The 25847-nt window shown below is 44.9% G+C and overlaps 2 protein-coding genes across 2 annotated transcripts in view; one reads left to right on the top strand and one right to left on the bottom strand.

Moving 5' to 3' along the window:
• Positions 1-816: 816 nt before the first annotated feature.
• PHF5A (PHD finger protein 5A) lies at positions 817-10759 on the bottom strand. Its single transcript, XM_060111665.1, has 4 exons — positions 10347-10759; positions 9894-9917; positions 9228-9394; positions 817-1562 (listed from the first exon to the last, which is right to left on the bottom strand). Exons 1-4 carry the CDS (start codon positions 10396-10398, stop codon positions 1473-1475), a joined length of 333 nt encoding a protein of 110 aa, XP_059967648.1. The 5' UTR covers positions 10399-10759; the 3' UTR covers positions 817-1472.
• Positions 10760-10877: 118 nt separating this feature from the next.
• Positions 10878-25847, top strand: part of ACO2 (aconitase 2) — a 53924-nt gene continuing 38954 nt past the window's right edge. Inside the window, exon 1 of the mRNA XM_060111663.1 lies at positions 10878-10969. Within this exon, the coding sequence (XP_059967646.1) occupies positions 10934-10969 (36 nt within the window). The 5' untranslated portion in view covers positions 10878-10933. The remainder of the gene's footprint in view (positions 10970-25847) is intronic.

Raw genomic sequence — 25847 nt, 5'->3', positions numbered from 1 at the left:
GCCTTCCCCTAGCTTTCCCGAGGTACCCCATGCGAGGCCCAGAACCCTTCCTTTGTGCGTCCCGTTACACTGAGCTGTTTCTGGCAAGCTCAATTATTAAATTCCTTAAAGGCAGAGATTATCTTAATTCTATTTTGGACACTCAATACATTACAAATAACCAAGTTTTATTGATCCAAGATAAAACCCTGATAGGAAGTCAGAAGGCTCTCATCTCAACTTGGATCATTGGGCCAGGCCCCTGGATTCTGCAGGACTCAAAACCTTTTTCAAATTCATGGGTGTCAAAGACCTACTTGACTGGAAGTCTCCAATTATGAATGTGGCTCCTTAGGTTAACTTGCTTATTGCCTCTAGCAGACAAAAAGTACAGGTAGTTGAGTTAGGGTAAAGGATGCGTCTGAATTTGAATTTACTTAAACCAACCTCCCATATCCTTTTTTTTTTTTCTGGTGGGGGGTGCTGCACTGAGAGGCGTGTGGGATCTTAGTTCCCCGACCAGGGACTGAACCCATGCCCCCTGCATTGGAAGTGCGTAGTCTTAACCACTGCACCACCGGGGAAATCCCTCCCCTCATATCCTTAATGTGAGTATATATGCACTTTGTGAAACAAATCAACCAAGTTCAGTTCTCCTAACTCATTCGAGTACATTTTGTCTCATTCCTTCACCATTACTGGAAGCCATCTCTTCAGGTCAAAATTCAAGTTGGACAGGAAGGGGAAACAGCAAAGTTTCTAAAAATAACTTTGGTTTACCTATCATAAAAGGCATGGGTGGTTTTGAATTCCAGTAGTAATAAGAGAACAAGGTGCTTAATGAATCCCAGTACCTTTATTTTGAATCACAAATTCCTGGGTGACTAAAATTCCTAGAGTTAAAATTAAATTGGGAAGGGGCTGACTACCAGAAAATAAACACCTACTTTATGAATACAATAGCAACAGAAAGGGTTTCCAATTTTTAGAAGAAAAATACCATGAAGCAGCACCACCTGGTGGGTGTTACAAGATGAAATGCCCACATTGACTGTTCTGAGAGCCCCCACCGCACTGCAGATGTTTCATCAAGGACAGCTGCCATCAGAGCTGCTGCAAGCCCATGCTTCTCACTGCAGCTAGCCTCACAGTCAGCTCCTCAAACAGAAGACTGAAATGATATATCATTCCTGTTTTAGAAGCTTTTGGTGTACAGAACTTCTCGATGTGGATTAACACAGCCTTGCTTCTTGAATTGAAGGAACGCCATGAACCAATTTATTAATTTTTCTGTGGTACAGCCTGCCAGAGTGCTCTGCAAAGACTTTTTTTCCATTCCTACCATGGCTGGGTGAGAGGAGAGGAAAGGGTGGAAAGGTGCCACTGTACTAATAGGCAATTCAGGTGATGCTCTGGGCTCCATTTCCTTTCTGTAGGCATTTCTTTTGGCAGCTGCAGCAGCTTGATGGGGGGAGGAAGAGGCAGCCCACCAATCACCTCTTCTTGAAGCCATATTTTTTGCGTTCATAGAAGAGATCTGTCTTAGAGCTCCCCAAATTGACAATCTTTGGGCAACCATCTCTCTGGAAAACAGAATAGATAAGTTGTTAAAAGTCTCTGAGCTTGAACTGAGAGGGATTTAAGATAAAAATAACTTTTGGATTAATGGTTTAGCCATTCATCTTACCAGTTCAGTTATCCTATTTGATCAATCAAGTATTTACTAAACACCTAGAATGTGCCCAGGGCCTGTCCACCATTTATCCAGTGGCCTACACTTATAATGTTGGATTCTTAGCCCACTTCGGTTACTAATATGATATAGTGGAGGTAGAATCTAAAACTCTTTAAGATATTCAAAGGATTTTCTCCAAGTCAGAGGTAAGAAATGGTAATAATCATCTACAGATCAAGCTTCCTAGCTCTCTTTCACTATCCCAAGAAAGGAGAAAATACCAAGGGAAAAAAAACTAAAGACTTCAGGAAATAGTACCTTACATTTTAAATATCATAAGACAATACTGAGTTTGATGTGTCCATATTAATTCACTTAACCGGACACATGGTCTTGGGGGAAGAGTGCTCCTGTGCCAGAGATAGCTGTTGACGGCTCATACTCTGATGTGTAGTGACACCCTCCCCTGGCCGTTTTGTGAGCTTGAGTGGTTTCAGTGAAGCCCTTGGGAAGCTGTGTTTTGCAGGAATGATGACTCCATCAGTTGATTTGGGATGATGGGAGGAAAATTGGGGGAACTGCTACTGGAAGAAACCTTCTTAGATCTCATGAATTTATTAAACACCCATGTCAAAGGCAGCTGTTTCCTGTGACACTGGGCTATAGAATGAATGAATGAATCAAGTCCTTAGGCATCTCATTTCTAATTCAGCTGATTTCTCTTTTTGGGCACTGATATAACACTGTACAAAAATCTCTGAAACCACACAAAGCCAACACTAACATTTCATTATTTTCTAGAAAACATGTACCATGCATTACACTGAGAACTACTATCTGTGGAGTTTGGTGTGCTAAGCAAGCCAGGTTGTGGACCCAGCCCCACCAATGGCTTGCTGGGTGAACTCAAGTAAGCCACGTAATCTGTACTGAAAGTCCTGGTACAAATGTGGGAAGAGCTGCCTCTCCCGGCCCCAGGTAGCCTGCTATTAAACACAACAGTGCTTTAAGCCCTTTAGGGATGCTTTGAAATTTTATGGTATTATGATAGCCTGTTCAGGCTTACTCTGCCTCACTGATTTGTGTGACTGTGGGCAAACCACTTCTGTCTGGATTTGTATCCAACTATAAAATAAGATGACTGGATCAGGTCAATGTATATAAACTGTATTTATAGGGCCCTAGAGAGTCCTGAGAGGTGCCAGGTGACAGTAGGACTCACCCCCCCCAATCTGTGCAGCTGTGTTCTCACTCATATTAAGATTGTAGGGACTTCCCTGGCGCAGTGGTTAAGAATCCACCTGCCAATGCAGGGGACACGGGTTCAAGCCCCCGTCCGGGAAGATCCCACATGCCTCAGAGCAACTAAGCCCATGCACCACAACTACTGAGCCCGCGCACCTAGAGCCTGTGCTCTGCAATGGGAAGCCACTGCAATGAGAAGCCTGTGCACCGCAACGAAGAGTAGCCCCTGCTCGCCACAACTTGAGAAAGCCCACGCTCAGCAACGAAGACCCAACATAGCCAAAACAAACAAACAAACAAACAAAAAAGGTTGTAGGCTCTGGAGATAGGTCACCTGAATTTTGAGAAGTTATTAACCTCCTTGTCTCTCTTTTTGTCACATATTAAATTACTACAATGGTAGAACAGACCTTACAGAATTAAGAATCAATATACTTAGAACAATGCCTAGCATATAGCCAGCCTTTAATACATTATAAGAAATTGCCAAAAATAAATATCAGCAATTTCATGATGGTTCAACCTAACACACAGACACACACATACGCACGTGGCTTCTGTGTAAGATACTTTTTGAAGATGGGACTCTACATGTTAAAAAGTTGAAAAAAAAATCGGAAAACTAACGCATTGGATTATTAGCTCTTTGGCTTTTATGGCATTTTCTCTCACTGACTTATAAGTTTCCTGTTTTCTTTCCTAAACTCCTGTTTTTTATTTTCTACACATCTCCCATGGGTCTCGTGGTTGTTCCCAAATTCCACTAATGCTGTGAAGAGGTGACAATGTGTGCATCGGAACTGGCTGGCTTTTGTGAATATGCCTGTGAATGGAAAGCATGAAAAGGAAGATGGAAGAGCTGTTAAGAAAACTCGAGGGCTTCCCTGGTGGTGCAGTGGTTAAGAATCTGCCTGCCAATGCAAGGGACACAGGTTCGTGCCCTGGCCCGGGAAGATCCCACATGCCGCGGAGCAACTAAGCCCGTGCGCCGCAACTACTGAGCCTGAGCTCTAGAGCCCGCAAGCCACAACTACTGAGCCCACGTGCCACAACTACTGAAGCCTGCACGCCTACAGCCCGTGCTCTGCAACAAGAGAAGCCACCGCAATGAAAAGCCCACCTGCTGCAACGAAGAGTAGCCCCACTGGCCACAACTAGAGAAAGCCCGCACACAGCGATGAAGACCCAATGCAGCCAAAAATAAATAAAATAAATTAATTAATTAAAAAAAATGCTAATCACGTACCAAAATATAACATACAACAGGGAAATACATACAGAACCAAAGGCAATTTAAAAATTTTGAGATCAGTAAAACATGATTACAGAAAATGCGTCCACATCTCCATTTCTTACAATTGGTAGCAAAGAATTATGAACAGCAGGCAAGACCTGCCTTATTAACAGAAACTACAAGATGAAACGTTCATTCTTTCAGCAACTGTTCAATGAGTACCTACAATGTAAAAACCAGACTGTACACTGGTTTGAGACCTTAACAAGAGTATATTGTTTTCTATTTGAAACTTTAATTTTAAAGGCTTTTAAGCTCTCAGTAAATGTATCCATGAGGTAACAGGGATTATTATTCAATACTTCTTTTGGTGGAGATTTCCCCATAGCCACACACAGCATGTTAGTAGCAAAGCCAAGACCTGAACCTGGGCTCTCTACCTCCCAGTCTGGCGTTTTTCTCTAACAGGCCTTCCCAGAGGCAAGAACCAAAACTTTCCCGTGGTTTAGGAAGCTGCAGAGCATGGTAAACTTGTGAATTAGATTTGAAAAGTATCAAATAACTTTTGCATATATTTGACTGCTCTGCTGTTTACTTAAATGGGGAGAAGAGAATGGTAGAAGTAGCAAGAGAGGGAGGGGCACATCCTTACACACCCTGAGAAGACCAAGACCGTGAGGCGGTCAGACTAAGTGCTCTGAGTCAGACCGTGCACCCTCAGTGGGGATGAAAACATCTTCGCTATTATAGTGGTTTGTGATCTGAAGCTTGTTCTTACCCAACAAAATCTTACTCCTTAGCATTCAGTTCCTCTTTTTGTGGAGAAAATGTAATTAATTAATTAATTAATCAATCAATTTTTAGGCCATGCCGGGCGGCATGCAGGATCTTAGTTCCCTAATCAGGGATCAAACCCGTGTCCCCTACAGTGGAAGCGTGGAGTCCTAACCACTGGACTGCCAGGGAATTCCCAAGAAAATTTAATTTAAATTAGATTTTAACTTTTCTCCTTTGGGGGGACAATAATGGGGGAGAAAAGGGTTGAGAAACTCTGGTTAGATAGACCTGGGTTCTAATCCCGTATCTGCCACTTATTAGTCATGTGACCTTGGGCTAAGATGCTTAACACCTTTAAGCCATTCGTTTCCTCATCTGTATCATACAGAACTTTTGGAAAAGAATGTCCAGCACAGTACCTGGTACACAGCAAGTGCTCCAAAAATATTAGCTACTATTTTTCTTGTTTTCTTGTTGGGAGAGTTAAAGAAAATGGTTAAGTAAAAGGTGTAAAGGAGTCTAGGGCGAAGGGAGATCCAATATGATGCCACACATAAGAAACTACAAATTGGGACTTCCCTGGTGGTGCAGTGCTTAAGAATCTGCCTGCCAACGCAGGGGACACAGGTTCGATCTCTGGCCTGGGAAGATCCCACATGCCGCAGAGCAACTAAGCCTGTGCGCCACAACTACTGAGCCTGCATTCTAGAGCCCACAAGCCACAACTACTGAGCCTGCATGCCATAACTACTGAAGCCCATGCGCCTAGAGCCCATGCTCTGCAACAAGAGAAGCCATTGCAATAAGAAGCCCATGCACCGCAACAAAGAGTAGGCCCCACTCGCTGCAGCTAGAGAAAGCCGGTGCGCAGCAATGTAGACCCAATGCAGCCAAAAATAAATAAATAAACTTATATTTTTAAAAAAAGTGTCCTTTGGGACACAAAGCCTCACTTTATTATTTATTTATTTATTTATTTTTGGCTGAGTTGGGTCTTTTGTTGCTGCGCACGGGCTTTCTCTAGTTGCAGCGAGCGGGGGCTACTCTTCATTGCGGTGTGTGGGCTTCTCATTGCAATGGCTTCTCTTGTTGCAGAGCATGGGCTCTAGGCGCGTGGACTTCAGTAGTTGTGGCACATGGGCTCAGTAGTTGTGGCTCACGGGCTGTAGAGTGCAGGCTCAGTAGTTGTGGCCCATGGACTTAGTTGCTCCGCGGCATGTGGGATCTTCCCGGAGCAGGGTTCGAACCCGTGTCCCCTGCACTGGCAGGTGGATTCTTTTTTTTTTTTTTTTTTTTTTTTTTTGCGGTATGCGGGCCTCTCACTGTTGTGGCCTCCCCCGTTGCGGAGCACAGGCTCCGGACGCGCAGGCTCCGGACGCGCAGGCTCAGCGGCCATGGCTCACGGGCCCAGCCGCTCCGCGGCATATGGGATCCTCCCAGACCGGGGCACGAACCCGTATCCCCTGCATCGGCAGGCGGACTCTCAACCACTTGCGCCACCAGGGAGGCCCTGGCAGGTGGATTCTTAACCACTGAGCCACCAGGGAAGCCCAAAGCTTCACTTTAGATAGGACAAAGTATTTCTTTCAAAAAAAAAAAAAGGGACTTCGCTGGTGATGAAGTGGTTGGGAGTCCGCCTGCCAACGCAGGAGAGACTGGTTTGAGCCCTGGTCTGGGGGGATCCAGCATGCCATGGGGCAGCAAAGCCCGCAAGCCACAATTACTGAAGCCCACGTGCCTAGAGCCCGTGCTCCGCAGCAAGAGAAATCACCGTGATGAGAGGCCTGCACACCGCAACAAAGAGTAGCAGCCAAAAATAAATAAATAAATAAATTTATTAAAAAAAAAAAAAGCAAAGAAACAAATGGTCCTCTGGCAGCAATGCCCACAGATATTGTCCCCCAAATCCTGAGTATTCTTGAAGCTTTGAAAAACTATGGAGAACACCCAGCTTAGTTTACTGGTCTAATTCCCTTATAAATTATGGAGGTTGCAGGAAGAGAACAATAACAGGGGTTGCTTTGGTTGCAGGAAGATTTCTGCATAGGAAAGTCTTAGGTACTTAATCTACATGATGATCTGTAAGGCTGAGAGGCTGGATCATATCACTGGACTGTTCTGTGTTCCTTGGAAACTATTGCTGAGTAAATGTGAGCTAGATACCATCTCAGATATCCTCAGAACATTCCTGTACACGTGAAGTAGAGGAAGTGGTGACATCTAGAATAATTCTCAGGGACAGAATGAGGCACAAGGATCCAGAGAGAACAGGTCACATACCGCATGCAGAGGAATCAGACAGCAATTAACATTTATTAAGCACTCTCTGGTTGCCAAGCATATGTCAGATAAGAACTCCAGCTACAACCGTGGAAAAGTTCAAGAAAATGTTGTCCTTAATGGACTCTTTAGCTAGTTTTAGCTAGTTTAAGAATTGTTTGTACTTTCTCTTCACTGATATTGTCTCACCGTGGTATACAGGCTATAAATAATTACCAAACACCTACTATATACCAGACACTCTGTAGCGGGAACCCTATGGATGATTTACAGAGGTAGCAACAAAAATGTGGACCATACTTACAGTACATGCCAGGGACTATACCAAGAACTAGGGAAAAGGGGAGACAAATACACAAACCAAGGTCCTTTCTATAAAGGGAGTGTAACCTAGCTGGTGGATCAGATCAAGCAGGATATGATTTGACAGTCAAAGGGAAATGCAGGGCTTCCCTGGTGGCGCAGTGGTTGAGAGTCCGCCTGCCGATGCACGGGACACGGGTTCATGCCCCGGTCCGGGAGGATCCCACATGCCGCGGAGCAGCTGGGCCCGTGGACCATGGCCGCTGAGCCTGCGTGTCTGGAGCCTGTGCTCCGCAACGGGAGAGGCCACAACAGTGAGAGGCCCACGTACCACAAAAAAAAAAAAAAAAAAAAAATTTTCTTATTTTTAAAGATTTTATTTATTTATCTATCTATTTATTTGGTTGCATTGGGTCTTAGTTGCCGCACGCGGGATCTTCGTTGCCATCTGCTGGATCTTCATTGGGGCATGCAGCATCTTTTAGTTGCAGGCTCTTTTAATTGCAGCATGCAAACTCTTAGTTGTGGCAAGTAGGATCTAGGATCTAGTTCCCTGAGCAGGGATCAAACCTGGGTCCCCTGCATTAGGAAAGCAGAGTCTTAGCCACTGGACCACCAGTGAAGTTCCAAGAATTATTTATCTTTTGCCTTATGCCTTATCCTAGATTAGGTAACCAGATACCTTATACTAGCCTATTGGGAATGCATCACACTTCCTTTTATTGTGTCATAAGAAGAATAAAAGCTGATTCATGGGTTTCCCACCCCTCTCCCCAAGAAGCCTACTTTTGGTATAGACCTACAGCCCTCTACCCTGGCATCTGGCTCAAGAAGTTGAATAACTAGCCACTGCCACCACACAATGTCAAGGGGCAAAAATGTCATAAGAAGAATTGCAATCAATTCTGCAAAATCAAACCAAAAGCATTCTCTAGCCACTTAGAGCTGAGATCAGCTTGAATTGTCCCAAGTTCAGAAGTCATCACAGCCACCCAAATAGTCCTTAATGATAGTTAAGAGAATTACGGAGTGGCTATTACACACCATGCACTGTGCTAGGACTTAAAAATGCAGGATATTGGGAATTCCCTGGTGGCCTAGTGGTTAGGATTCTGGGCTTTCACTGCCGTGGCCTGGGTTCAATCCCTGGTTGGGGAACTAAGATCCCACAAGCCATGAGGGGGGCAGCCAAAAAAAAAAAAAAGGATATTATTTCTGAATAAAAATAATGAGAGAGGGCCTCCCTGGTGGCGCAGTGGTTGAGAGTCCGCCTGCCGATGCAGGGGATGCGGGTTCGTGCCCCGGTCTGGGAGGATCCCATATGCCGCGGAGCGGCTGGGCCCGTGAGCCATGGCCGCTGGGCCTGCGCATCCGGAGCCTGTGCTCCGCAACAGGAGAGGCCACAACAGTGAGAGGCCCGCATACCGCAAAAAAAAGAAAAAAAAAGAAAAAAAAATAATGAGAGAAAAAAAGATAACAAGAGAGAGAAACATCAAAGGAAGAGAGGGCTTTCCAAATTGCTAGTGTTGACAAACATTTGCTTCTCTTGCATTTTTGTCCTTGATGCAAAATAAGTGCATTTTGTTGGACTACATTCAGTTTGGCTCACAGACCTTGAAGAAGTGATAACCTAGATGACTAGATGAACATAGTCATATACAGACCATAGGAGTGGATGGCAAAGTGTTACTAAATACAGGGAAGGATCAGATGAAAAGCTTAGTATATACTCACATCTTTCTCCTGGATGGTGCACTCCTTACAATAATAAGCATCCGAAACCCCGGGGCCTCCACAGATCACACAGCGTCCCTGGTAAGAGCCATAGTTACATTCATCACATATGCGCACCAGGGTGCAGGGACGCACATAGGAGTCACAGATCACACACTTGCCATCACCTGTGAGGAAAAGAGAATGGAGTTATGCCCACTTGCAAGTACTTCAAGTCCTTTGCCCTCCTCCTGTTAATGGGGAAATACACTGGTCTTCTGATGGTGATTTTAGGGCCTGCTGCTTTGGCATCACAAAACTTGGCTTACCTAGTGTCCAGCTCAATCTCCAAAACACACAGGAAAAGTCAATCAACTAATGGGTAAAGAGCTTAGAATAGCACCTGGTAGATAAGTCTATATGATTAACTGGCAGAACGCTGTGTGTGCTGAGGACAGGGTCATGCTACTCTGGTCCACAGCTAGAGATTTTTCTCAAATTAGTGTCTAAAATGTGCAAGTTGGAGTAGGGTGGTGGCCTTTAGTTGTAGCCTGGCATTGTGTTAACATGCTTGCAGTCACATATACTCAAAGCCCTCTTAGTGGCACCGCTGGAAATGCCCGTTGGCTAGCTCCACGGAAACTGAGTGGGACGGGTGGGCTGTCTGGGGAGGCGTGTTCCACTCACATTTTTCACACAGTCTTCCAATGGCTGCAAGATGAAAGACGGTAAAGAGTACAATTAGGATTAAGGTTTTGACGAAGAGGGGACAAACATCCTCGAGCTTGAGGTGGGGAGAGGAGCAGGGACGACAGTGAGCCCTAAGGAAGTCTTTCCATCTTATCCTCATAAACTTCAATCCGAACCAAATCCACACCCTCCCGAAGTCCCTCCCAGGTCCTGGGCAAACTGAGAATTTCTCCGGACCCCATCCCGGCAGCCCGCCTCCGGCTCCCAGCACGCACGCCCCGCCCTCTTTTCATCAGAGACTACAAACCCACGCGCTCCTACACTACCGACCGTGAAGCGGGAAACGTGGCGCCCCCGAAGCAAGACCCTAAGGAAGTGATGGGAACCCCAGACTCCTCAGGTTCTAATACCATCCCCACCGAGACAGTCGGGGGCAGGAGGCCGTCTCACCAACACCAGCCTGCTTGCGGCAAAAGATCAAGTCCGGATGATGTTTAGCCATAGCTCCCTCTATGCCACCGGAAACTTAGGGAGCTTCCGGTCGACCCTTAACCTCCATTGTTCCTGCCTCCTGGTCGCCGTGATTGGTTCTCTAGGCTTCCATCAGCGTTTATAATCTTTGCACCAAGCCCCGGTCGTTCTCGCGCGATCACATTTCAAAGACAAGTTTCCGTCCTAACTGGGGAGTCAGGTCCTTGCAGGTGCATGAAAGTCATCAAAAAAACCAAAAAACAAAAACTTTCGAGATCTGAATGGAAGATACAAATTGCGAAGTGCAAAGATGAAGCTTGCACTTCGATAAGAATCTTCGTTCCCGGTATTTACTTCCGCAAGTGTTTTTATGCAGCTTTGTCCTCTCCCCTCTAGGTTCCCCACACGGGAGCTCCGCCCAAGGCGCTCGCAGGACTCGGCGCCTCTGGGGAGGCCCAGCCTTCACTGTGTTGCGTTTCTATTCAGGCCACGCCCCCTACCCGAAGGCTTTAAGTACGCCGTGTTCACGTCATTTTCAAGCGACCTCATCTTTGTCAGTGCACAAAATGGCGCCTTACAGCCTGCTGGTGACCCGGCTGCAGGTGAGAGCAAACTGAGGGCCCTGTGGGTTCACGGGGGCGGGGTGCCTCCTCCTGTGCTTGCGGCTGTGGGCGAGGCAAGGCGAGGCGAGGCGGGCCTGACGTCCGGCCGGCTTTTCGTGTACCTGTCCCTGCCGCGGGCCCGGCGCCCGAGGTCAAGGCGTCCCCGGCTCAGTAAGCTCTCCCAGCCTTGTCTCCGCCCCGCTGGAAGCGTGGGTCTCAGAAGCGGCGGCCAGGTGAAGGGTGGAGGCACCTCTTTTGAGGGCCGCACTTTCTCCCCTGTAGGATTTTTTTTTTCTTCTGCTGTTCCTCAAGGTGAGGACAAGGTGACTGGGGGGCGCGGTGGTTGTTGAGCCCGCTAGGTCCAGAGCCCGAAGGCCTCACTTCTCATCTCTCAGCAGCAGACCCTTGCTAGCCAGCTGCATCCGTGGTTGCCAAACCTGAAGTTTGGAGGAAAAAAACTATTACCAATTCCATCTTGTGGGGATCCTGCGGAACATATAGCCAGGAGTTCGAGGGGGCCTTCCGTACCCAGACGTAGTAATTAGTAACCATAACTGTAGTCTCTCACCTTTGCACAAGATTGCAAGACTTAATTCCTCATCATATCATTTGGTTCATATAATCATTTGGTGAGATGACTATTCTCATTTGATAGATGATGAAACTGCTAGAAAGTAGGTAAAAGTTCCTGCTCTCTCTGAGTGTTACCTAAGTGCTTTGGCCTAAGCATCTGCCCTACTACCCCTCTGTTCTCTGTTCTTGTTCATGTCAGCCTGCCCTCAGAACTTTCTGAGCCCGAGTGTGATCCTGGAGCTGACATTTGTATTTGTGAGAGTACCAGAATGGAGTATTTTGAGCTCATAATTAGTTGCTTTTCAGTTACTAGATGGGAGGGTAAAAGAGACTCAACAATTTGACCTTGACTGTCCTGTTATGAACCATCTAGAAAATTGACTGTGACTGCCAGATGTTTTTTCACTCCTAACTTGACAATCCTAGGAAGGTGGTGTTATACTCAGATTCAATGTCAGGCATGTATTTCATTAATAAAAATAAAGCGAGCAAGCATTTATAGATATTCTCTGACAACCTTTTACATTTAACTTTGTGGTTCTACTTTGGATCAAGTAGCACAACTCTGATTACAGAATTGAAAGAGAAGTTTTGTACTGTACTCTCAAAAAGTATTGTGTTACTAGAAGTTTTTTATTTTTATTTTTTTTAAGTCACATTGCTTAAATTTAAACCATATGGTTTAAAGCAAAATCATCATTTATTTTATGATCTCTAAATTCTGGGCAAAAAAAGGGATTTGCTAATTATCTCTTTAGATCTTTTGATTCTCCAGGTTAACAAAGTGGAAATAGTGTTTCTTTCTGATCCTCCTGACCCATGATGTAGTGAAGTTAGGCAAGATTATTTGATAAGATAAATTATTACAGATTTATTGAGCTTGGAAGAGAGGACTGATATCACAAAGGATCTTGGAATGCATGAGTGTTAGACCTGTGTAGGAAGAGATCTGGACTATAGTTCATATTCTACCCAGTGCAAGTGACCTTGAACTTGAGAACTGAATCCCAGTTTCCTCATCTGTCAGTCGGGGATTATGTTCATTGACAAACATTTATTGAGTTTTTGGTGGTCGGCTTCCATTCATATTGTTATGATGATTGTTATAAAGTGATGAGAAAGTAGAATATATTTGTTTATGATCATCATGTTGTCCAACTTCCTCTTTTACAGATAGACAATCCAAGACCTTGAGAACCTGAGTCTCCTTGTTTGTTCATTTAGCTAAGATGAATGAACAGCATTATACCACACTGTCTCCTAATAGCCAGGCTGTCTTAAGTAACGACCAGCTACCACTATGCTCTGAAAACCTTGTAAATTTATCTCTTTTGTGTTTAGCTTCATTTGAGAAGTGATGGTACTACTTTAGTTGTTGTGTCTACAGAACCCTGTCTGTGCATTCAATTTATTACTACCTTATTCACCACATATTTACTGAGTACCCACTGCTTCCTCTGGATACAATGCAGCAAAAAAAGCAGACAATTTTTGTTCTTGTGAAACTTCAGTATATTCTAATGTATTCTACTGCAGAGGACCTTGGAGTTCTTTCTCAGCTAAAGTATTTTGGGCAGAAGACCAAAGGTCTTGGTTGGACCTTGGCTGGACCAAAGGTGAAGGTAGATGATAGAATGATGGCAATTACTACTACCACTAAGAGTAGCTAACATTTACCTTAGTGTGCCGGTAGTCTCACATGATCCTGTGAGATACGGCAGATTTATTAGCCCTGTCTTATAGATGAAGAAACAGGATTAGAGCAGAAACATAGTGTAATGGCTAAGAGCATGGATTCTGGCATCACACACTCTTATTTGAATGCTGACTCTAATATTCACTCGCTGTGACTTTGGGCAAGTTACTTCACCTCTCTATGCCTGTTTCTTCACCTGTAAGATACGGATAATAGTATATCTGACTTATCTAATATTCTTAGTTGCAAAGTATTTAGAACCCTGCTGGCATCTAGTAAGTGCTATATAATTGTTTGTTAATTAAATTACAGTAGACTTGTCTAGGGCCTTATCACTAGTTGTTAGCGGATGTGATTTGAATCTGCTCCTTTCTGACTCCCAAGGCTGAGGTCCCAGCACCTGCACTATAGTACTGCTTCCCTTTGGCATCAAGACTCAGCCTGTCAACCAGGGTACCATTAATGGTCCATAACCAGAAAACACTGCTCTTTAAAGTGTTCTATTGTTTGATAGTACCTGCTACCAGGTAGGAAGATAGAAACAGAGTGAAGAAAATGGAGGTGAAATTTTTGAAAAGCCACATTTACTCTCTGGTTTTTTAAATTAACTTTTGTGTAAATGAACACGGATGGTAAATAAAAGTGGTTGGGCACTTCCAGATACATTTTAGATTTTGGTTTTGCCTTGAGGTACTGGGATGCTGAGTTCATCCTGTGACCTTGGGGAAGTCACGTAACCTCTTGCATGTAAATCTGAAACAGCAGTTAACTACAAAGAAGTCTGACACATTTGCAGAAGTTATAAGTGCCTGTATAAAGTGCCATGTTTAAAAAAAAAATCTTGCTTTGAATTGGGAAACAGGTCATCCCTATTCACTGTGGTACCTTCTCAGGTGTCCTATAGTCAGCTATTGATTTGAACTGAATGAATGAATGAATGATTGAATGGATGAGTAAACAAACTTACAATCTTAAATTTGGACAGAGGAAGAGGGGAGCACACCATTGCCTTTTTAAAAAATAAATTAATTAATTAATTTTCGGCTGCGTTGGGTCTTTGTTGCTGCACGCGAGCTTTCTCTAGTTGCGGTGAGCGGGGGCTGCTCTTCGTTGTGGTGTGCGGGCTTCTCATTGCGGTGGCTTCTCTTGTTGCGGAGCACAGGCTCTAGGCACACGGGCTTCCGTAGTTGTGGCACGTGGGCTTAGTAATTGTGGCGCACGGGTTCTAGAGCACAGGCTCGGTAGTTGCGGTGCACGGGCTTAGTTGGTCTGCGGCATGTGGGATCTTCCTGGACCAGGGATTGAACCTGTGTCCCTGCATTGGCAGGCAGATTCTTTGTTTTTTGTTTTTTTTGCAGTACGCGGGCCTCTCACTGTTGTGGCCTCTCCCATTGCGGAGCACAGGCTCCGGATGCGCAGGCTCAGCGGCCATGGCTCACGGGCCCAGCCACTCTGCGGCATGTGGGATCTTTCCGGACCGGGGCACGAACCCGTGTCCCTGCATTGGCAGGCAGATTCTTAACCACTGCGCCACCAGGGAAGTCCCACCATTGCCTTTTGAACCAACTGTTCCTAAAATGTTTATTGAAAGCTTACTATGTGCCTAGCACTGTTCTACACACTGAGAGTGTAATAATGAACAGGAGTAGTGGAGCTTGTATTGTAGTTCTGGGGAGACAAAATAAACAAGTAGACAAGAAAATTGTAGCTATGAAGTGGGACAAGGAAGATAAAACAGGATAGTGTGGTAGAGAGAATAGGCGTGAGGATGTGGCATGGCTTTAACTGGAGTGGTTGGGGAAGGCCTCTCAGAAGAGGTGACATTAAATGATAAGAAGGCGGCCCTTCAGCATTTTGGGAGGGGAGACTTGAAGCAGAAGGAGCAGTATGTGCAAAGCACCTGAGATGGTCTGAGGGTAAGAAGTAAGGCCAGTGTGGCTGAGGTGATGAGAGGAAGGTCTGAGCAAGAGCTAGGAGCCAGGGTCATGTCGGCTCTGGTAAGGAAATTGGCTTCTACTCCAAGTGTAATGAAAATCCACTGGAAGGTTTTAAACTGTGAAGTGACAGGATCTGATTTATAACTGAGAAGAATCAGGCTGCTGCGTGGATGATGAACCACAGAGGGACGAAGGACCACAGAAGGACAAAAGAGGAGGCAGGGAGACCAATGGGGCCTGTTGGAATTATCCAAGGAGTGGTGAAGGTGTCTGGGACTAGGGTTCTGGTAGTGAAGGTATTTTGGAGGCAGATGGGTTGGATGTGGAGTGTGAGGGACAGGGAACAGTTAAGGATGACTTTTAGGTTTGGGGCCTGAGTAACCGAACGATGGGTGAACTTGAATTCAGTAGTCATGTGTTTGCATAGTACTTGCAAAACTTAGTCAGGAGCCAAAGCTCCTTTATAAATTCAACAAGTATCTGTATTTCACAGGTGAGGAAGCTGGATGGGGTCAAGTGTCTTGCCGCAGGGTCCCTCACTTGAGTATGAGCTTCATGTCTGAAGTGAGCCCTGTTCATCTTGGGCATTATTCTGCTACCTGGTGTCTCCAAGAGGGTCATCTGGGAAGTATTTAGAATGAGGGTTGGGGCTTGAGCCATCTGTCTTCATTGGCTCAGTTTTCTTTGACACACCTTGTTTTCCAAGCAGGTGGTTTGGAAGGCTCTGGGCTTCTCAGCATAAAGGAGGGCAGGGACTGCAGGGAGGCTGCTTTGTGGGGCAGGGAGGACTTGGATGAAGTTTGTCAAAAGGTACAATCTTCTGGTTATAAGATAATTAAGTACTAGGGATGTCATGTACAACATGATAAATATAATTAACACTGCTGTATGTTATATATGAAAATTGTTAAGAGAGTAAATCCTAGGGGTTTGCATCACAAGGAAAAAATTATTTTTCTATTTATTTGATTTTGTATCTATATGAGATGATGGATGTTCACTAAACTTATTGTGGTAATTATTTCATGATGTAAGTGAAATCATTATGCTGTACACTTTAAAACTTATACAGCTATGTCAATTATATCTCAATAAAACCGGAAGAAAAAAATTTTTTAATAAAAATAAACCAAAAAAAATAGGCAGCACATAGAATATCAGGAACCTTAGGAGACTTCCTCCACCACATACTTACCGTGTGGCTTCGAGCAAGGTCTCTACCCTCTGCCCTCTGTGGCTCTCAAGTTACACATCTGCAAAATGGGACAATTCATAGCTACCCTCCAATTAAGAAGGGTCCTGAAGGCCTAATAATATTTGGAAAGTTCTTTTTTTAAAATATTTATTTTATTATTTTTTTATTTTGGCTGCCCCGGGTCTTAGTTGTGGCACGTGGGATCTTTAGTTGCGGCATGCGGACTTCTTAGTTGCTCATGCATTCTGGATCTAGCTCCCCCACCAGGGATCGAACTTGGGCCCCCTGCATTGGGAGCACGGAGTCTTACCCACTGGACCACGAGGGAAGTCCCTGGAAAGTTCTTTGAATTCTAATACACTATAAAAATTTGTGAATAGTTTCTAATGTTATTTTAGGAATAGGCCTTTTCTCATACTGAGACAAAGGACAGACTTTTTCCTTAGATTGTTCCAGAATGAACCTGTAGAAGCCTTTCTTTATTTAAGGGATCCTAAAAGGCATGGAGAATGATTTCCTTGGATTCATTCTGCAAAGCTTGGGCCAAAGGAAAGGGCACCAGCTTTGCTGTGTGGCCCTGGGCAAAATAGTTACATTCCAGAGCCTCAGTATCCTCACAGTATCTTCTGGACACAGTATCTTCTGCCTCTGAGTATTAAATGGGATTGTGTATATAAAGTACTTGGGGGAAATCTGATGCAGGGTATGGGCACTTGGTGAAAGTTAGTCTGTGTCTTCAGTCCTGGAGATGGTCTGCAGCCTCCCTTGCCACAGCATTTATCCTCAAGACTGGTTCTTGGGATTTCCCTGGCAGTCCAGTGGTTAAGACTCGGCACTTTCACTGCTGTGGGCCCAGGTTCGATCCTTGGTCAGGGAACTAAGATCCCGCAGGCCGTGAAGTGCAGCCAAAAAATAAATAAATAAATAAATAAATAAATAAAAATAAAAAAGACTGGCTCTGGGGAAACTGCTTGCTCCTCCCGTGCTGTCCGTGGATATCAGGTATGTAGTAGTTGTGCAGGAAAATCTTTTGGGTACTGTCCTAAGAGAGTTGGGAGAAGAGGCACAAATGAATCCACTGGCTTCCTGTTTTCTAATTCTCTAAATTGAAGGGCAGCATTGAGAAGATGCGCTCTAGAATTACATTTGCATTATCACCATCATTAAATATGAAGCTCCTTGGGGAATTTAGGCCCCGTTAGGAGGATTTCTGCCTTCACCCTGCAGAGGGCGAGGCAGTTTCCGGGTGGGAGCTTCGATCCTGTGGCCAGTTGTGGGGGTCTGCAGAGAGGCCTCGGGGATTCCTGTAACTGCCACACTTCAGTGCTGCGTAGCTGGGCTCCATCACTTTCAGCTGGACGTGTGTGTTGTTACTGTTTTGTTGTTGCTGCTCGCCAAGAGCTGCAGAGCTGATTTAAGACCAGGGCCTGGCCTGTGAAAGAGCTTCGGTGCTGATGAGGAAGAAGTCACGGCTTAGCAACTATGATACACTGGACTGAAGCAAGAAGGGGAGGGGGCGAGCTGGGTGGAGCTAAATTCAGGCCAGACCATCCAGGAACTTGCATGTGTGGTGGCATGTTTAGTCTGCCCCGTGGCACCGTTGGCATTAGAGATACTGATAATGAGCTGTCAGCCCCGCTGTGACCGTCACCAGACTAGGTCTTGGCCAAACACTGCTTCACTTGATATTCACAGCAACCCTAAGATGTGGGTGTCATTAGCCTGTTTTCACCATGATGAAATAGACCCCCATTGGTTAAACGGCTTGCCCGAGGTCACAACCGGCGTGCAGCGGAGCCAGATTTTGAATGCAGGTTTGTTTGACTGCAGAACTCAGGCTTTTTACCAGTCAAGCTGTTCCCCCAGAGAACTCCCCTGGGCATAAAGAGTAGAAACTAGATCTCTGCAGAGTAGTCTGGATAGAGGGGATACAGTTCGGTTGGCTCCGTGCCCTGTTTGCATATGGATCTATTTGAGGCCATGATTGCCTCCTGCCCCAAATACCAGCAGAGCTTGAGAGGGAGAGGCCAGAGCTGTGGGTCAGCCTCACAGGCTGCCTATTGAGCTTACAGAGGATGCCCTTTGTAAGTATTCAAAGGGCTGCTGCCCCGGGGGCCCAGAGCAGGGTTTGGGATTTGTATGCGGTTCACAGTGTGCCTAGAGTCTCTGCTCCAGACAGCAGCAAAGGAGAATTAGGCAGATGAGTGAATCTATCAACTCATTTCTTAAAGGAACCCCCTACTGCCTTGGAGCCCATTTAGAGGCTGTGTCTTGGAGAGACATGGCTCCCTGCCCCCTTTCCAAGCCTCCGAAAAGGATTGTTCATGGCTCTGTGAACAGGCACTAATGGCTCAGCACAGCCTCTGCCGGAGGCACTCACAACTTGAATTTGAAAGCAAGATGAAGAGACTAGTGTTCAAATCATTGTTCTTCCTTCAATGTCCTAGGCTCTGAGTATATAGTGGTGATCAGATTAGACAAGTTTTCTGCCTTCATAGAACTTACACTTTTTTTTTTTTTTTTTTTTTTTTTGCGGTACGCGGGCCTCTCACTGCTGTGGCCTCTCCCGTTGCGGAGCACAGGCTCCGGACGCGCAGGCTCAGCGGCCACGGCTCACGGGCCTAGCCGCTCCGCGGCACATGGGATCCTCCCGGACTGGGGCACGAACCCGTGTCCCCTGCATTGGCAGGCGGACTCTCAACCACTGCGCCACCAGGGGAGCCCCAAAGAGCTTATATTTTAGTGCAATTATTTACCTTCTTATCTGTCTGAGTCTCCATTTTCTCATTAAAACAGAAGACAGAATGACCTATAACAATCCCACTTGGCACAGTTGTTGGGAAGATGACATAAGATAACCTTTGTGATCTTGCTTGGCACAGTTTTGTTTGTTTCTTTTCATTTTATTTCTTACCAGACTCCCTGGTGGGTCCACTTTGGTTGTATTCCTTCCTTCAGAGTTTGTTCTGTGTCAGTAAATGCAGGATCAGGAGAGCCTCCCTTACTCCTTGGAAGCCCTAGAGATTTGTATCCCATCCAGCAAGGGAAGGGACTCTATCGAACCAAGAAGCCAGATTCCACCAGAGCGTTGAAAAGTTGGGACTGAGCCCCCATGGAGCACTAAGCCCACCTGGCTGCTGGGCCTGTGGAGGTTGGGAGACACTGTCTGTAGCATAGTGAGAAGGGCATGGACTCAGCAGGTGCCTAGCTGTGTGACCTTGGGCAGGCCACTTCCTGTGTCTGAGCCTCTCCATCTTCAGGGCAGTTAGGGAGGCTGAGCTCTGTCCAGCAAGGTTTATAAGAGTGGCTGGCATGGAGCAGTGTGTTAGCTACTGCGATTTACTCCAAAACAGATCTGAGGGCACCTGGCTGTTGGTCACCCTGATGGGAGACTCCCACCCAAGTAGAGGGAGTTTTGTAGCGAGGAAGTACTATAGGAATGCTTAGAATGGAGAAGACATGATTATGGTTTTTGGTGATTTGAAGGGCTGAAGTGTGGAGGAGTGATTAAGCTCATTTGATCTGGTTCCAGAGGATGGGGCTAGGAAGCGTGCTGGGTACTTTCACGTGGGTACTCTCCTTTAATCCTCACTACAGCCTGTGAAGGTGTTATTCCCACTCACAGATGAAAAAAACTGTGTTTAGAAGGCTTAAATAAAAACACACAAGTTTACACAGCTTGTTGCAGGTAGAGCTGGGATTTGAGCCCACGTTTCCATTGCTAGAACCTGTGCCTGATTTAATGGAGGTGTGTTTCAGTTCAGAAGCATTTGTTGTTGTTGTAAAGTATTAGAATTGTCTAGTAGTGGAACAGACTTTCTGGAAGAAAATGAGCTTCCTGGATTGATAATGTTGAATCAGGGGCTTGTAGAGGTTGCTGAAGAGAGGTTTTCTGCCTTGAGGCTGCCCTTGGCCCCCTAGTTCCTGAGAAAATGGAGGCTGAGGGCTTAGTGGCAGTATCTGTTCTAGATAAGGGCCTGCTATTTACTCATGAGAATTTCACAAGCCCCGAGACTCGGGCTCCAAGCATGGGGGAAAATTTTCCCATTTCGTAGTTGTTGTGACATCTGTGTGGATGGCTTATGGATGATCTCTGGAATGTCTCTGGGCCCTGGGGCCAGGTTGAACCAAACATTGAGTATGTTTTACTTTTGGACTTAGGAAATAAAAACAAAACCCCAATAAGTTTTTTTTTTTTCGGTATGCGGGCCTCTCACTGTTGTGGCCTCCCCCGTTGCGGAGCACAGGCTCCGGACGCCCAGGCTCCGGACGCGCAGGCTCAGCGGCCATGGCTCACGGGCCAAGCCGCTCCGCGGCATATGGGATCCTCCCAGACCGGGGCACGAACCCGTATCCCCTGCATCGGCAGGCGGACTCTCAACCACTTGCGCCACCAGGGAGGCCCAAGTTATTTTTTTAAAAATACGCCCAAGTCATCATCCTTTAAATAATACTGATGTGGACTACTCATACTCCAACCACAGTAGTCAGATATTATAAGACTCAGTAATATCTATTTTTAAGGTAAAATTAATTTCTTACTTTTTTTCATATTTGTAAAGGTACCCCTTGTAGGAAACTTGGAAAATATAGAAGTATAAAGAATACCATAAAAATTACCTATAATTATTCGTAAAACCCAGAGATAACCCACCCCCACCCAGAGATAACTACCATTAACATTGTAGTATATTTCCATCTAGTATTTTTTAAATGTAATAATCCAAATTAAAAATATGTTTAATAATACATGTATTTATAATTTATATTTCTTAAAAATTTTTTCTGATTCTCAAAGTTCAAATTAAATACATATAAAAAGTAAAAAATTGTCCATAATTTCACCCTCCAGGGATAGCTACTGTTAACAGTTTGGCATCTATTCCATTTTGATTTTATCTGATTTCTTTAATTCATTTGTATCCAAATCAATACTTAGAATTGCGAGGGTTCACTTGGTGCTTGGAAGGCTCAGTGTTTCGGCTTAGAGCCAGGCTGTCTTTGAGTGCTGGTGTATCTGTGAGACCTTGGGTGAGTTACTGTGCTTCTCCTGCCCTCAATTTCCTCATCTGTTAAATGGAGCTCGAATACAGTAGGGCTGTTCATCCATGTAAAGTGCTTATAACTTGGCACTCAATAGAAAGTATTAAATATCACTATTACTACTACTACTAGTAATTATTATTATTATCATTGTCTTTGCTTAGAAACCTCAGCCCTACCACCTGTTCAGTTTGGGTTCAGTAGGTATCCTGGTGCCAGGGACTATGGGGAGGTGTAGATTCAGCACAGACTGGTGTTTAGTGCCTCTCTTGGAGTCACTGTTAAATACCACAGGGTACCTGGCATCAGGCCAGGGGGTCTGGTGGAGGGGTCTTGGGGTAAGTACTCCTGGATGGGCTCTGGGGAGTTGTAAAATTGTGTTGTTTAATGTGTTGTCTAAATTTTCTCCATGAAATCTGTCCTCCTTTTTTGAATGGGAGGAAAAACCCTAGTAAAGGCTATTTAAAAAACAAAAAACAATCTGCTTTGTAGCATTTTACATAATAATTGCTATTATTTGGGAGCTCATTCACATAATTTCAGACCTCACTTAATACTGTGGGTATTTATTCCCTTTTTCCAAGTGAAGAAACTGGGTTCATATATAAAATAGATAACTAATAAGGACCTACTGTATAGCACAGGGAAGTCTATCTACTCAATACTCTATAATGGCCTATATGGGAAAAGAATCTAAAAAAGAGTGGAGGTATGTATATGTATAACTGAGTCACTTTGCTGTACACCTGAAAGTAACACAACATTGTAAATCAACTGTACTCCAATAAAAATTAAAAAAAAAAAAAAGAGTAAGAAACTGGGTTCAAAGATGAAACCTCCTTGACACCACACAACTAATAAATGGTAGAGCTGGGCCTTGGAGCTATATCTAAGTTCTTTTCACTGTGTAAATAAACCACAGGTCATAATTCAGCCTCCTGAATCAAACCTGCTGGGTTTCTAGCCTGACCTTCCACCATTTCCTGCTTTGTCTTTTACCTCGCACCATTTTGAGTGACTTGTAGCTCCTGCACACTTCACTTGATGATTCTGTATCTTTTTATGTACTATCTGTCCTCTGAGTGCCTTGCAAACCCTTGTTTATCCTCCACGGCCCTGGTCAGTGAAGTCTTGCCTGGGCATTCCAAGCAGAGCTAATTTTTCGCTCTCCTGTACTCCTGCCCCTTGTGTGTGTTTCCTTCCTCAAGCAGGTCACAGTGGGTTACATTTACTGCTGATTGTGGCCAGACTAAGGTATATAAGTGTAGGGACTGTCTTATTCTTCTTGGTATCTGTGTCCTGTTGCTTGGCACAGAATAGGTGTTCAAGTGTTAAAATACAAATGTGCTTATAGGAAATAGGTTACATGATAAGCCACCATCAACCTATTCCATTGAATACTTTTACCCTTCTTGAATGCATTATCTACATGGCAGCCACAGTGACTTTTTTTTTTAATGCAGATATAATCCTGCTTCAGTGGCTTCCCATTGCTTTTATTTTTTTAAAATTTTATTTATTTATTTATTTATTTGTTTGTTTGTTTGTTTGTTTGTTTGTTTATGGCTGCATTGGGTCTTTGTTGCTGTACACGGGCTTTCTCTAGTTGCGGCGAGTGGGGCTGCTCTTCATTGCGGTGCACGGGCTTCTCATTGTGGTGGCTTCTCTTGTGGAGCACGGGCTCTAGGCGCGCGGGCTTCAGTAGTTGTGTCACGTGGGCTCAGTAGTTGTGGCTCGTGGGCTCTAGAATGCAGGCTCAGTAGTTGTGGCGCACGGGCTTAGTTGTTCCGTGGCATGTGGATCATCCCGGACCAGGGATTGAACCCATGTCCCTTGCACTGTCAGGCAGATTCTTAACCACTGTGCCACCAGGGAAGTTCTTCCCATTGCTTTTAGAATCAAGATAAACATTTAACATGTCCTACTGTAAAGCTCATACTTATATGAAAAAATCAAAGCCTGACCAATTGATTGGTAAAGGTACAATGAACCACTTTCTTATTCTGATGGTTCATTACTTATATACAGACTGAGAAGAGTAAGCCGAAGTTGCCAGCTCCTTGGGTCCTAGTTGCATACACCGAAAAGGGTGGCACCAAAACAAAAGGAGCTGATGACTGCACTGAAAGTTGTGGCAGCCATGATGCCACTAAGCAGGTTTATATCCTGCAGCTCTAGTCTGAAGAGTCCAAGGCAGAAATCTCCATACCTCATCAGATCCTGGGAGGCGAGGAGAAACTGTCTCATGACTGCCTCCCAGGGAGATAAGGAGCAAGTGGGAGATGGCCTCACAACTCCTTTAGAGGCCTTCTACTGTCTGGTGTTCCGAGGTATTCTGCCATGACTCAGGTAAACTATAGTTCAAGGTTGCTACGGTGCTTTTCTCATACACCTACAAGGTCCGTCACAATACCTGGCTCCATTTTACCTCTTAGCCTTATTTTCTGCCGTTTCTACTGCCCTTTGCTCACTTTGCTCTATCCAAGCTGGCTTTTTCTTTCTTCTTTCAACTACAGGTGCTTCCCTGCCACAGGGCCTTTGCACATGCTGTTCTCTCCGCCTGCCAGATTCCCTGGATTCCTTTTCCTAAACTGCACTTTCTTTGCCTGGCTAACTCCTAGTCAGGTTTCAGTTCTCAGATTAAATATCACTTTCTTGGAAAAGCCCATCCCCTAGTCTAGATTAGGTTCTCCAGCTTTATACTGTTATAGCGTTATAGCTGCTTAACCTTGCTTTCATAGCACTTCTCATATCGTTGCTTCCATAGTCTCTTTAGTGATTACTTGATATCTGTCTTCTTCACCAGATTATAAGTTCAGCAATGGGAGGGACTGTGTCCGTCTTGCTTATCTCACTAATTCTGGCACCACAGCACAAAGTCTGGGGCTGGATAAATATTTGTTTAATGAATCAGTACTACTTAAGGTTTTTTTTTTTTTAAGAGTAACTTTATTTATTTTTAATATTTATTTATTTATTTGGTTGCATGGGGTCTTAGTTGCAGCAGGCGGGCTCCTTAGTTGTGGCTGCAGGGCTCCTTAGTTGCGGCTCGCCAACTCCTTAGTTGTGCCACACAGGCTCCTTAGTTGTGGCATGTGAACTCTTAGCTGCAGCATGCCTGTGGGATCTACTTCCCTGACCAGGGATCGAATGCAGACTGCCTATATTGGGAGCATGGGGTTTTATCCACTGCGCCACCAGGGAAGTCCCTGCTTCAGTTTTAATTAGGGTGGTAGTGTGGTGGAAAAAGTGTTGACTTGAGAATTAAGTGACTTGAGTTCTGCTCCAAACTGCTGTTAACTAGGTATGTGACCTGGGGCACTCTTCATCTGTCACGTGAAGAAAAGATATCTGGTGATCTGGGGTCACTTTGGGTTTTGATAATCTATGATTCTAGATGAACCATTTAATTAGCCAAGTTCTAGAGGAATGGGACTTAGGATGAGACTCCAACTGCCTACTTGACATCTCCACTTGGGTGTCAGACAGAAAAACTCCCGATCTCACCCCCAAGCCTGCTCTTCCTATTGCCTTCCCCATTTCAGTTTATAGCAACTCCATTCTTCCAGTTACTCAGACCCAAAACCTCAGTGGTATTCTTGACTTTCCTCTCATGCCTCTTGGCCAGTTTGTTAGCAAATCCTATTGTTAGTGCTTTCAGAGAATATCCAGACTCCAACCCCTTCTCACCACCTCCACCATTACCACTCTGGTCCAAATCACCACCATCTTTGACTGGGGTATTGTGTTGGCCTCCTATCTGGTTTCCCTGCTTCCTTCTATTCTATGTACAGCAGCCAGAATGGTCCTTATAAGTAAGTTGGACCATGTAATTCTCACTCAGAATTCTCTATTAGCTTCTCTTCTCACTCAGAGTAAAGTCCAGAATCTTTACTGTATTCTACAAGGTCCTATGCAACCTTTTCTTTTTTTAAAAGATTTGTTTATTATTTATTTGTTTTATTTATTTTTGGCTGTGTCAGATCTTAGTTGTGGCACGTGGATCTTCGTTGAGGCATGCAGGATCTTTGTGGTGCGTGGGCTTCTCTCTAGTTGTGGCATGAGGGTTTTCTCTTCTCTCGTGGCGTGTAGACTGGGCGGGTGGGCTCTGTAGTTTGCGGCACGCAGGCTGTGTAGTTGAGGTGCACGAGCTCAGTAGTTGTGGCGCATGGGCTTAGTTGCCCCATGGCATGTGGGATCTTAGTTCCCTGAGCAGGGATCGAACCCGTGTCCTCTGCATTGCAAGGTGGATTCTTTGCCACTGGACCACCAGGGAAGTCCCTAGGTCCTATGCAATCTTGGTCTTACCTCTTACTGTACTCCTCTTTGTTTATTCTGCTCTGGCCATACTGGCTTCCTTGCTGTTCCTTTTTTTCCCCCCTATATATTTTTTACTTTTAAATATTTACCATTTTAAGAATTTTAAGTGTACAG

This window comes from Mesoplodon densirostris, chromosome 11 (assembly GCF_025265405.1).
Source record: "Mesoplodon densirostris isolate mMesDen1 chromosome 11, mMesDen1 primary haplotype, whole genome shotgun sequence".
Lineage (NCBI taxonomy): Eukaryota > Metazoa > Chordata > Mammalia > Artiodactyla > Ziphiidae > Mesoplodon > Mesoplodon densirostris.
This window is presented reverse-complemented; position numbering and strand designations above follow the sequence as displayed.

Excerpts from the sequence above, each read along its gene's own strand:
- PHF5A (XM_060111665.1), bottom strand. The coding sequence starts at position 10,398 with ATGGCTAAACATCATCCGGACTTGATCTTTTGCCGCAAGCAGGCTGGT. Across the intron at positions 9,395-9,893 it reads TGGAAGACTGTGTGAAAAAT|GTGATGGCAAGTGTGTGATC; the intron begins GTGAGTGGAACA and ends TTTTCCTCACAG. Across the intron at positions 1,563-9,227 it reads GCACCATCCAGGAGAAAGAT|AGAGATGGTTGCCCAAAGAT; the intron begins GTGAGTATATAC and ends TCTGTTTTCCAG.